Consider the following 13,130-nt stretch of genomic DNA (forward strand, 5'->3'; position numbering starts at 1 on the left):
GAAAGGCAGCAGGATCACACGAGCCTTGTTTCCATAGCAAATGAGGCTACGATGGTGGAGGAAGAAAGAGAAGACATATGGCAAGTGGTGAGAGCAGGAACCAGCTCTCCTTCTGAGGGTGGCTTCAGGGTTTAGTCATACGCTGGAGACGGTGATGTAATTTCTCTGAATCAGCCAAGATGCTTTTCAGGATCACATGAAGGTGCAGAAGTATCAGGGATCCAGTAAATGATATTTGCTCTCGTGGTGCTTCCTCTTCTATCCATTGTCACAATACCTAATTACCTCCCTTTTATTATTATTATATTTTAAAGATCACCAAATTCTGATGGCTTTACCTATTTTTCGAGGGTCATTTTTTCCTGCTTTTGCAGTTCAACACGCTATATAATGACAAATATTCATTTGCCTCTTCATCCAGTTGTATTTAATAGCAAGTACCCTTTATTATTCTTAGACCATAGACCTCTGTGTTACGGGTTGCAAAGAACTGTAACAAATATCCGGAATTCATCGTATTAGGAGGATGGCCAGGGTGCAAGTGTTTGCAGTTCTAGTAGAAGAAACCTAATAATATTGCTACATTATATAGATGGGATTTACTACTTGCTGTTTACTACTAATAATCTGCTTTATAATGTGTTCTTAATTATATTCATTAAAAAGAGCTCAGAAAAATCTTGTTTACAGCAGCAATGCACTTATTGCCAAAAAAGCAAAGCGTTTTCCACACATTCTCAGGAGAAAATAGGTTTTAGATACACGACTAAATGGTTTGGATCACACATTGGAACCAGCCAGAAAGAGATAAATGCTGTAAAGAACACATGAATTTTCAGTCCTGCACATACAGGAGAAGACAGGTGATTCTGTGCACCCAAACACACTACGTGGTTGGAGAAGGTCTCCTTAGGTCACAGCCTCCTGTCAATGCAGTATAACTGATCTGATGGACCCATGGGGCTGGGTTTCCCCAACCCACCACCAGCAAGAGCCCTTTTGGGAGCTCAGCCCACCAGAGCCTCCCCCAGACCCCAGCACTTTTTGGGAGCTGTCATCTGATCAGTGTTTTCTGCCTCCTCGCTGTCCAGCCCCAGCGTCAGGTTAAACCCCAGGGCACATGGGGGTACTCCCGGGGTGGAGGAGTTAAACCGTGAGGGTCAGTGCTACGGGGCAGGTGCTATGTGTCTGCCCCACGTGTCTGGAAGACGATGAGCTGGAGGGGTGCGTTTCTTGACATGCCAGGCAATTTCATCACTGCGAGGAGAAAACCGGTGTGGGTCCTTCGAACCGTGGGCAGAGAGAGGGAGGGAGAGGCCGCCTTTTGCCAAGTGGCGAAGAGTGAATTAACACAGCGGGGGAAATTGTCGTGCTTTTCGGTGATTGTGAAGCATAATGGCAGTTACCTGCCTGTTTTCTTGAGGGATTTGTGCTGAGCAAGGGGGAGAGCTGCTAACAGGATTGCAGGGCTGGGGAGAGATTTGGGAGGAAGAATCAGAAGAATTAAATGTGCGGCATGGAGCGAGGAAAGATGGTAATGAATGGATATATCTGCCTGGCTGCACAGTGCCAGCCGCTTCAATGAATTTATTTAAGGAAGAGAAGCAAAATAGCTGGGTTATCATGATTTTCCATCCTGAAAAATACCTTTTTTTTTTTTCTGGTAAAAAATGTCAGGTAGCTTAAGTGAAGTCTTCCTTCCAGTCCTGTGGGACTGATTTGTTCCCATGGGTGTACTTTTGGGATGATCCAGTGGTGATTTAAATCACTGGCAATGCTTCCTTTGACCAAGATGCTAAAACCCAACTGCTAGAACCGAGGAGGAAGGAATATGATAGAGCTCTGTATATCCTGAAGGTTTTAAGTGCTAAAGTGAGAGGAGGGGGGTTGTTTTACACAGTACAAAGAGATCTATTTAAGCTCAAAGTTGCACTAAAATAGGAATTTTTATATGAGCCATAAGAGTGTCAGATGGCTCAGATAATAATAATATCACATAAAATAAAGTAATTGTATTGTATAAAGGTTGTCAGTTTATTTGCAACACATCTAGTCATAAAGCTGATCATTTTCTGTTAAATTAAGGTTGCACAGTTTGCCTCTGAGCAAGAAATAAAGGGGCCGGTACTTTTTATTTTGTATTTATTGCCTTTTTTTCACTGGATTTTTAAGTCATTAACTGAAAAGCAGAATGACAGACATTCACTTGCTAAAAGACAGCGTATTACAACTGAAAAAGTTGCCAGCCTCAGAAAGTTATTCTTTTTTTTTATTTTGAGATCAATTGGATTAGGGGAGAGTGCCCAGAGGAAGGCAGACAGGCATCGTAAGCAGGCGCAGCTGGGAGGGTGACAAACCAGTGGCCTCTTCTGTTCACTCAGCAGCAAGTCTGATGGCTTCAGTCTCAGAGCATCATATAAAAGTCCGTTTGGTGGCCTGCATTTAGTGGCACAGCAAACAGCCACTTACTTTTATTTACTCTCTGGACCAGGACATATATAATTGTCAGAGCTTATAATAAAATCCTTAAATCCTTTTTTTTTTCCTTTTTGTCTTTGCTAAGTAAGTTTAAGATACCAGCCCTTCAGATCAGTGAATAAGGAAGATGAAGTAGGAAAGCAGAGAAAATACTTGTTGGCAAATGGATTAGGAAGTGGAGAACTCTCTCTATATAGGCTATAAGCCCCAAATCAGATTTGATAAATCAAGTGATATTTGCAGGGCTCAGTAGACTTAAATATTGCAAGGAACTGTTACTCTCATATTCATCTCAGCATGCAATGTATTCTGAATATTAAATGGTGATAGATCAGTCTCTTGTCAGTCACTTGTCACATTTCTGAAAGATAACAGATCAGTAACTTGATTAATAAACAAAATCAGGATAAATTTCTATTTGACTAGAACTGCACGAAGGATGGTTTTTATTTATTCATTTATTTCAGGATTACTTTTGGGTAGCAAAATATACTTCACGAACTTCTCCCCTCCATGGGTGCAATGCAGCCATGGTCACATGTGCCAGAAGGGTGCAGAGCATGGTTAAGATCTGCTCTGAGACTCACATGTGATTTTCTACACTGTGTGAAATTATTTGAGCTAGAAATGGGAGCAGGATTAGAGCGAGGTCTCCACCTGCAGCATGTTCAGCCAGCACGCTCAGGGAAGCTGCACCAGCCCCGTAATGCCTTCTGCTCTGAAAACATGGACCTGCCCTGCATGGGGTTACAGGGAAAATCCTGCTGGGATTCAAGCTCATTTAGCTTGCGGACATTTGTTTCAGGTTTCTGCAGTGGCGTAGATGATCTGTAAAGAAGCCCCATGTGTGTGGCATGCTGTACAAAAAGGACACACCACAGGGAAATTATTTAGTTGAGATGCGAAGACGTAGCTTCAGCATGCACAGTGTTTACACACACAAGGTTAGGAGTTTAGCGTGCTCTGGTAAGGATTTGGACCAGTAGGGAGGGCATCACTGTTCTTATCTTTTTTTTTTTTTCTTTTTTCTTTCTTTTGTGCCTAGTGCTTAATTAAAATAAAACATGGCATAAAACTGCCTTGCTTCCTGCCAGCCTGTCACCGGCAGCACAGTGCAGAACTGCGAGCAGCAGCTCTGGGCTCAGGGTGACAAAAGCTGCCCTATTCCCTGCATCCTTCAGGGGAAGGACTTCCCTGATACTCCCTTCCTGCCCTGAGGAACAGAATTCTTCCAGGTTTCCTGGAAAATTCAACGCAGAAGTTGTTTAGACCAAGTATGATGAGCTGACTCGTTTTGAGGCTATTTGTGGCTTTTCAGGTGTATTGCAGAGCTACCCTGAACAGCCCTCTGCTCTTTGTAGAGAATTTTATCTTCCAAATGTAGGCGCTCTAAACTTGAGCTTTGATACCTGTAGTGCACTGAAGCAGAGGCTGCTAACAATATTCAAACGACTTATTTATTCACAACCAGCCCAGTTTTTACTTCAATCGGGGTCCAACAGCTAAAGTCCTGTTACCTCCCATAAAGATATCAAAATAACAGCACTTACCCCCGATAAGCCAAGGATTATTTCACATCCACTTTTTTTTTTTTTCTTCCAGCCTCCCATGAAGCGTACGAGTGGCTGCGGGAGAATCTGCTTGAAAAAGAAAGGTAAAAATACTTTTGTCAACTGAGTCTATAACCTGTCTTAAAAGCCTGGATTGAATTGCACAGACAGTATATTTCTCCCTGGTAATTATGATAATTTTTCATTATTATCACTATCATTTAACTGAAGATATTCCCTGTAGAAATTTCTCTTGCTGTCATTCACCAGTTTACTTGCATATGTATTGCCAGCACCTTTTCTGGCGTGCCCAGATAATGGAGGAATAAGTGAAGATTGGCTGGGCACAAAGTTTGTGCAGGTGCAAACGCGTGAATGACCCCGTCTTGAAAACGCCCCCTGTAAAGCCCCTTAACGGAGGGAAATGTTTGTGTAAGGAAGCTGTCAGGTCGTAGCAGAGGGCTCCAGTTAGGCTCCGAGGAGAGAATACGGTGTGATGGGACACGCACCCTTGGCGCTGAAAATCAGGCCCCGGACGTGTACAAATGTGTCCATATGATGAGCCTATTTAAGGGGAAACTAATTAGAAGTATAGACAATCCACCTTTCTTCAAATGAAATTATTGTACTCTCTGATCCATAAAGCTGACATTTATCCATATTTATATGCTATTGCTTAGTGAATACCTGATTAAGGAATACAGCTGCCAAGTGAATAAATTTGTTGTTAATCAAATGGTACTATAAAGACAGATCATCAGACCTATTAGAATATATTCATTCAGCGGATAAATCTGCGTGTTGCTGTTAGTGCAATGTGTAATGCAAATCTAATTGTTCTTTGGAGCTAAACCTTGAGCTTTGCCAGAATAAAAAAGACTTTGCATGGATGCAGATGAGATGAAATCCTATATTTTTGCTGAGGGCCTGAGAGCCCTTGGCGTTATGTCTTGTATTGAAAGTAAATTTCATCCTAATTGAACACTAAAGACTGAGGAATGCTTAAGTCTGTGCACTGAAGATTTTACTGCAGTATATAATTGCCTCTCTCTTTTGTTAGTGTATCTAATTCAGCAGTATAAATTACCAGCTTAATTTTTTTCTTATTGTGTGATGTACTAATACTATTATTTTGTACTGGTGAGAATTAGCAAGTGGCATTTACGTTTATAGAGCCTTTCATCCAGGGAAAATCTAATAACAACATTGGTCTAAATATTACATTAAAGGGCTGAAGCATGTTGGAGATGAGAAGATAGCCCGGGGTGACTGGTAAATGACCACAGTGTTTACAGGGATCCTGCAAAACACTACAGTGACTTTCAGGAGCTTTGAAATGCTGGTGCATTTGTGAATCCAGATTTGAAGTACTCTTTGCAGGATTGTGCATTGTATTGAACTATGACAAGTATATTTGTGCTTCAGATGTTAATGAGGAGCAGATACAGCACTTCTAAAAGGGTCCATGATGTGAGTTGCTTGCTCTTCTCCACCAGGCACCGATTCTGCCAGTAAGCAGAGATAACTCCAGTTTGCAAAATCTTCTGCCCATGCCATTACGTCAGTCCCTTGCTGAATCTAGGCAATGTTTTGATAAGAAATGCTACATTCACACATAGCTGAAGTGTTCAGGGCAGTTTTATACTCAGCATAACCCATTTTACCCTAGTCCTGTACAACACATGCAAAACTTGCATAAAATACGGAACCAGGCAGATGGCCCATTTTTTCACCTCCAGCCTACTTTTATTTGTATTCCCCATCTACTTTTTCCCCTCGGTCTACTCCTCACCTAATGAATATTTGCCAATGGCCTTAAATGCAATAGTCCTGCTTTAGGTTGCGTTCAGTCAGAGCTGTCCCTGCTGGGTTTAGTTGTGTCTGTGGAGAAGGCCATAGCATGAAGGGAAGACCAAGAAGAAGAGAAAAGCTATTAGAGACTGAGAGAAAAAGGGGGATGTCTCAAACATTCGGCAAGAAAGGGGTGTTGCTGCAATTTAAATTGGCTCAGAAAAGCGGCTCTCTAGAAGGCAGGATAGCACTTGTCTGAGGCCCACCTCCTGGGAAGCACCTGAGACATCTTTGCACCTGTGGTTCTGCCAGTGGGGAAGGGAAGATCTTAGCACACGCAGCTGAACCTCTTTCCAGAAGGTTCTGGAGCACCAGCTGCACATGAGAGGCAGCATACGAGATCTCATTGCCCAGAGAGGTTGTGGGGTCTCCTTCTCTGGAGATATTCACACCCCACCTGGATGCCATCCTGTGTGGTGTGCTCTGGGTGATCCTGCCTGGCAGGGGGCTGGGCTTGATGATGTTCAGAGGTCCCTTCCCACCTTGGCCATTCTGGGATTCTGTGGGATGAGGCCTGGAGGCGAGACCATGGCACTGCCTTACAAACAGCGCAGGCCCAGGGCCTGGGGGCCTGGTGCTGCCGGCAGGCCCGGAGCAGAGGCACCGCTGCAGCCTGTGGTGGTGGTGGTGGTGATGATGATGATGATGATGATGATCTGTTTCTTTTCTCTACTCCTGTCTGTCTTACTTTCTCCCCCGTGTGTTACAGTCCTCTCAGCCCTTTGTAAAACAGCAAGGCTCAAACAGCTCCTGTTAGACAAGTAGCTCCTGGTAGAAACAATGAGGTTTAATCAGCTTCTGCCATCTCTGAAACTTCTCAATGCGTCGTTTGTTGTTATCTTGCCTAAGGGTACTTCAGATGTGGTGGTCTCTGAGAGGAGCGTGCAGTACAGCCCTCTCTGTCCGCCCACAAAAGCTTCCTGAGGGGTTCAGCTTTGCAGCTGCTTGACCAGCATTGGGGATGGGCAGAGCAGGTACTGCCCTGCTGTGCTTCGCTTCCCCTGGTGGCGGAGAACTTCAGGGGAAGGTGGAAGGGTTGGGAACTGTGCTGGAGCTCTCTCCCAAGCCCTTGCCAAGGGAGCTGGGCTGGTGCAGGGGACACTCTGAAGAAGACAACACGTCCAGGGAAGGGTTGTAGACCATTGCTCATCTCCTGGAGCGAGGTGGAGGAAAGCATCGTGGCTGCCCCGTGCTCTGCTCCTGGCACAACAGCGGTGTCCCACTTCGTCTGCTACCCAGCACGGGCTGTGAAATGTAGTGGCCTGTTAACTGGGTTTGTTGCTTACCTTGACCATCTCACCTGAAGCTTACCTGTGAATTTGCTGCTGATGGATTGCTCTAAAGAAACCTTTGGAGCTGTTCCAGGAAAAGATTTTCAAGTCAGATGTTCTGGGTAATCTGTTCTTAAACCCCTATTAAACCCTCTTGGTCTACTCCATTCAATGCTCGCCAGAACTGTGGTGGCAAGCACACTGAATGCAGTTCAGGCTGCTTTTTATTGCCATGAATGTCCCCCTCACCACTGCCTATCCAGTGGGGAGATGGCTGCAGTCAGCTCCTCACAGCTTGAGCCAAATAATCCAGTAAATGCAGTGAAAATGAGAAAATGAAGACTCAGGTAGACAGGGAGTTTCTTTGTCTTCCTTTGACCTTTGGCATTCCTATATAAGCATGCAGATGCGTACATGCACACGTGCTGCAAGTGCTTCCTGAGTGCTTCGAGTGGGTCCTGGTGGTTTCCCTGCTTTGTGGGGACCTGTCCTTCTACTCCCAAGGAAACTCTGTTACTAAGAAGTTTTCCAGTAAGACTAATTGTCTTGATGAAGGCTTTAGATACTCTCTTTTTTCCTAATATATAATACATTATCTTTTTCTCTAGTATGCATTCAGAGTCTTGATGGGCTTTGCTCAAAAACTCGCTGAGAAGCTTGTCTTCACTGTGAGAAGTTTCAACTGAGATTTGTTTTGAACTCATCAGCATTTCTCAGGTTTGCATTAAAAAAACTGAAATGTTGGTGAGAACAAGAAAAATCAGTTTTGAAGAGTCCTGGCAGTTCTGCAGACAGTGGAATATGCCCTCATGCCTCAGTTGTGCCAAAAGGTCATTTTTTTAATTTTAGGAGTTGACAAAACAAAACTGAGAGGTGCTATTTTGTTTGAGAATACAGGGGCTCAACTGTAGAAAAATTGGAAACCCGTATTCGGAAGCATACAATGTGTATAACCTCGGGAAAAACAAGACCTCTCCTGAAAGCAGTGGGTGACACTGGCAACAGAGAAGAACAAGTGAGAATTGATTTTTTTTTTTTTGGGGGGAGTTGCATATCAAGAGGAAGAAATTGGAAAAAAGAAAAAAAGCTTATAAAAATCAGAACAGACAGAACAGGAAAGATTAAGCTGTGATTATAAGCATGCTGTGTGAAGAATCAAGTCGTGCATATGCTGTGGGTATGCAGAGCTCTGAGATCTCACGTCACTGCCACCCGTCTCCCTTCCTGTTCATCTTTCTTTGTGTCATCTGAACCTCCACGGCAGGAGAAGTGTGAAAAGACCTGTCTGCCGCCTCGCGTTTATATATCAGCCAATGCAAAGGCTTTCAATACCAACTGGAGTTTCCAAATACTGTTGTAATACAAGTTCACCCCTCCTTTTCTCTGTACTTGGAATCAATACGCACGTAGATTAGTGTTCTAGTGTTTCACCGAGGAACATGCAATTTGGGTAGTTTTATAATTTCGGTTCAATTTTCAGCATCATTTCGGCTCAGCAGGACCTTATCAGTGGTCCCGTTGTGCCGAGCCATCACAGCTGCCAGCTGACTCGATGGGCACGGATCCGTGACAGCTCAGCGGTGTGGGTGCCTTGTTCCCCTCTGCCCAGGTCCTCGCTCTCATCACCCTCACCTGAAGGCCACCGTGTGTGCTGCTTCTTGCTGTCTCCCATGGAGAAGAAAGATGTGTGGAAAGGCTGATGAAACTGCAACAGTAGCAAGTTTGAGGAAATTATTGAATTCACAGTGATGATAATCATAGCCTGAGCAAACTGACTGAAATTAATGCACCAGCTGAACTGCTCTGTCTGCTCTGCCTTGATGTTCCTCATTTAAAATGAATCTCTCCAGACCTGAAGGCTGTTTGGAAACAGCTGATGGTGCCCATAATGAGGATCCCAATCTTCAAGTCTCCAAACTGAAATTAGACATATGTCCTGACATGTTGACATTAATTTGAGCTGTTATAGCTGTAATGGGTTTATTTTGCTAGCATTTTTAATAGAATTTCAGGGGAAACAGGCTTCGCTCCATGAGTCGAGTAGGGGAAAGGCTGTGAGCAGCCATAATTTCAAAGGTTAATTTGAAAATGTTTTTCTTGACAGAATTTTTCTGAATTGTGAGGTGGCTTGAAAACGTTGTATTGTAGTAGCTGACGCTGGTTGGAGAAGAGGAACGGGTGGGTGTCGCAGCGGGGATGCACCAGCCTTCCACCAACCGGGACCTGTGCCCAACTCCAGCTTGACTCCAAGTAACATACAGTCATAGTCAAAGCAATAAGAGTATATAATTGGTCAATAGTGACTGTTTTAGTAATTTACTGCATGGCATCAAAGGATTAAAAAAAGACCCACAAGGGAAAGCAGGCGAGCCATGGTCCCGAAAGTTTCCCTTGAGCAGAACCCAGCAGGTTTCTCCGAGACGCCCCCACCTGCTCCAGGAGCACTGGTTCTGATGGCGATCAGCCCTGCTGGGCCCCAGCCCCACAGAAAGCCCATAGGCGAGCCAAAATGATGCCCAGGTCTTCGGTTTATTGGGTACCGTTCCAATCCCACAACCTTCCCGAGGGGAGGCTGGATGGGGATGGCTGCTGCCACACTTGAAATAACTCGATTTAGGCCAATGGGATGCAGCGCCTGGCTGTTGTTTTCGAAGGGTAAAATGTCACTGATGGCAGATTTTTAACCTAGTGCAATTCAGCAGATATTTGATACTTTTATTTCCTTCTGCTGACTTTATACGGTGGAACAGGAGGCGGTTTGCACAGATTAAACAGTATTCTGTCTGCAAATTAAAATCAATAACTTATTTATAGGGCTGCCGATGTTCCCACAGCAAAACAAGCCTGCCAAGTGGCTGTAAAAGTCCTGAATCAAATGCCGTGTATCTCCAGCCCATCTACGCAGTTGGCTGTCTGTGGCCATAGATACAACACAACTTATCTAGGAATCGTATCGCCTGGTAATTGCAGGACGTAAATAAATATGATTCCTGAACCACTCAGTGGTGGGGGTTCTTTCCAGATCTCTGTGATGGCTGGTTGTTGCCCACGTACATTGCTGTTAAACCTAGTATTGCTCATCGGGGTTTTTCAGGAATCCATTTATTTTCATGAAAGGGGGCTGGCCAGGTAGTGCACCATGTTTTAACCCCCTGGAGACGCTCAAAAGAGCAAATCACATAGCAGTATTGGGAGCATGACAGGAGATCAAAGCCCAGTAATTGGTTTTCTTTCACTGTTCCATCCGACAGCCCCCTTCCCACTATGGCAACTGGTAGTTTGAGAAGATGGGCAGCAAAGTTCAAGGGGAGTGCGGCTCTGCACCGTTGGCACCATGTCATTGTGTTCTTCTGGGGCTTAAAAGGCCTCTGAGGTGGTGCAACAACGGTGAGCTCACGAGCTGGGTAGGAAACCTGGCAGCAGCAGCTTCAAACAGGAGAGCAACCAGAAGCGCTCCCTCCTTCCAGGAGCTGCCTCTCCCCATTCAGCTTTCTTGAGGTCTCTGGGCTCAGAGTGACCTTTTCTGAGTCACCAGGACCTCTTGGAGTCTGCCCCAAGCCTTGCAGTCTGTAGTGGTTTTACACTGAGATCCAGGGTATGAAGACAAGTGCTTATACGAGAATTGTTTTAAACAGTTTTATCCCTCTGAGTTGTGAAATGAACATCTTGGAAAGGTGAACTGTGTTTTCAGAGAAGCTTAAAATAGGAATCACATATTTAGGTTGTGCTTTTGGTGGGCATGATGAGATTTATTTACCAGAGGCTGCATGAAGTAAATACTTCTTCGAGGCTGGCCAGTCAGGTATTTGTCCAGAAGAACCAGCAAGTGCTTGAATGTACAGACCTGGTGGTGGCGGGTTATCAACAACCCGATTTTAGACTCTCTTCTATCTCTTTCAGACTGGGACCCCAGCCTCTAACAGTTTCCGTGAGCTGTGGCAGAAGCAGATGCATATTGAGGTCCTTGTGCGCTGGAGCTGTAGCCTTTCATTCCCTTTGCCTATGAATATACGTTATCCTTAGGCTTATGTATCTCATCTGAGACAGCTCAAATAGAGAGTAACTTTCCCATTGTGCTTCCTCAGCAGCCTTTGCAGAAGCCCTGCAGCTTTCTGCCCTTTGCTTTTCTTCCTTCTGTGTTAGTGCTCTGGGCAGTGGCAGCGCCTGCTTTGTTAGCAGCAGAGGTGAGGAAGAAATCTCCCCACCTCTGCCAAGAAACTGGAGTGAACAGGCATGGGAGGAGAGATGAAAATAGATGCAACACAAATTGTCATTTTGCAAAATGACTTTTTGCCAGAGCACTGCTCTGAATACGCAGCGATGCCGTACAGATGATTCTTGGCCAGTTAAATAACAGTTTTCCTCATATTTATTGCTCTTGAGTTATGCCTGACAGTTTTATTGCGTGCAGACTGGCACATTATGAAAAGAAAAGTAAATAGGTCTGTGGAATCATGGCCGCGGTATTCCTGGTTTAGGGGAAAAGAACTTGCTGCTTTTACCGCATGTTTGAAAAGGGGAGACAGTTCTCCCTCAGTGTTTTATAGCAGCTCTCCCTCCCACCTCCCTCTTCTACCTTAAACAGTCTGGATTTGTTTGGCTTGTATAATTAGGCAACAGCAGCTGATCGGATTTGAATCAACCGCATTATATCATCGCGAAAGCTGCCTCGATTGATGGACGAGAGAGGCAACAGCCTGGTTATTTGCAAGAGCTATAAAATGGCCCGCCTGTGCCATGCACACAGAGAAGTACATTAGCTTCAGCTTTTTTATAATTCTTTGAGAGTAGATATACTGCTAAGGCACTTGAACTCTATTATGATGTCAAGCTTCTGTTATTTTCTATTATCCTTGGGACAAAAGCAAAAGAAATCCTGTATATGGTCTCATGAAAGAGAATGTATTCTTTGAAAATAATTGTGCCCATAGCCCTTAGTGCACAGTTGAACCTATACAAATTAAAAGGACCATGATCAAAGTTAGTGCAGTATTTATTTAGGCTATGATGCCTCTTTGCAAAATAATTGCAATGATGGTACACACCAGCAGTGCTGAAAATGTGTTTTACTCTCTTATTTCCTTCCTCACAAATCCTGCAAGAAAAGATACAGCTATCTTCTTTTATCAGCCAAGATTTGGATTTAATGACTTGCCCTTTTCCTCCCAGCTTTTTCTGCCTGGTCAGTTAAGAGCAGAAGTAACTTTTTTTTCCCGTGTATGCCTCCCTATTTTGGACCTCAATTGCTTGCTATTACCTCCAGCTGTGAACATCTTCTAGATAGCATTCCTCGGTACGCTTGTGAGTGCAACAGCACCCCAAGGATGGCTGTACATAAGGATGCTGCGAACCCCAGGAGGCAAAATCCTGCAAAGCCAGGAATTTTCCACCACTTTACTTGAGACTTAGAGGCTTAACTAGTTGGGTATAGAGCTGTGTCTACTAGTTCAGGTGTATCCCTGCATGCAAAATAGTTGAGATTGTCTGCAGGAACTCCTATAGGACTATAGGATAAGATGCATATATATAAGATGCTCACGTAGTCAGCGGCAGGATACGTTTCCTAAACCTAGACGGCCCGTGTAAATGAGTGCTGTAGGAGCTAGCGTCTTTGACGCTTGTTGTATGTGGATGAGGTGGTCGGAGGTCTTGGAAGACTAGATTTGGGGAAAGGGAGGGCTCACTCTCACTGTCAATTGAGCTTGTTTGCTTAGCTTAAGAAACTGGGCTGAAATCAGGCTTTTCGCCCTGTCATTCCCATTGCCCTGCTGTCTACAGTACAGCTCTAGGAGTCTGCGGAACCGAAATGAGCAGAAATGAAACGCGTCTTTGGAAGAAAACCCCTGTAGCCACAGCGGGGTCAGCGTGGTCCTCTGCTATCCCTGCGTCCTGGCTTCGGTCACTGCTCGGGTTGCTGCCAAAAAGGCATCTGTGTCGCTCCGAGAGCGTCCTTGCTCGTGTCACCGCGTCGGCCAGCCTC

At 44.7% G+C, this 13,130-nt stretch overlaps 1 protein-coding gene and 1 long non-coding RNA gene across 15 annotated transcripts in view; one reads left to right on the plus strand and one right to left on the minus strand.

Annotated features, from left to right (window-relative positions):
* The window catches only part of PTPRT (protein tyrosine phosphatase receptor type T), a 571,615-nt gene that overhangs the window by 61,266 nt on the left and 497,219 nt on the right, over window positions 1-13,130 (plus strand). For all 14 annotated transcript variants that reach the window (XM_066978461.1, XM_066978465.1, XM_066978464.1 and 11 more), the window contains one exon: window positions 4,081-4,132. In XM_066978461.1, coding sequence (XP_066834562.1) covers window positions 4,087-4,132 — 46 coding nt within the window. In that variant the 5' untranslated portion in view covers window positions 4,081-4,086. The remainder of the gene's footprint in view (window positions 1-4,080; window positions 4,133-13,130) is intronic.
* LOC106047763 (uncharacterized) lies at window positions 2,701-6,172 on the minus strand. The gene is made up of 3 exons (XR_001213918.3): window positions 6,086-6,172; window positions 4,029-4,115; window positions 2,701-2,839 (listed from the first exon to the last, which is right to left on the minus strand). It is a non-coding gene; the product is annotated as an uncharacterized lncRNA (long non-coding RNA).

This window comes from Anser cygnoides, chromosome 16 (assembly GCF_040182565.1).
Source record: "Anser cygnoides isolate HZ-2024a breed goose chromosome 16, Taihu_goose_T2T_genome, whole genome shotgun sequence".
In the NCBI taxonomy this organism is placed as follows: Eukaryota; Metazoa; Chordata; class Aves; order Anseriformes; family Anatidae; genus Anser; species Anser cygnoides.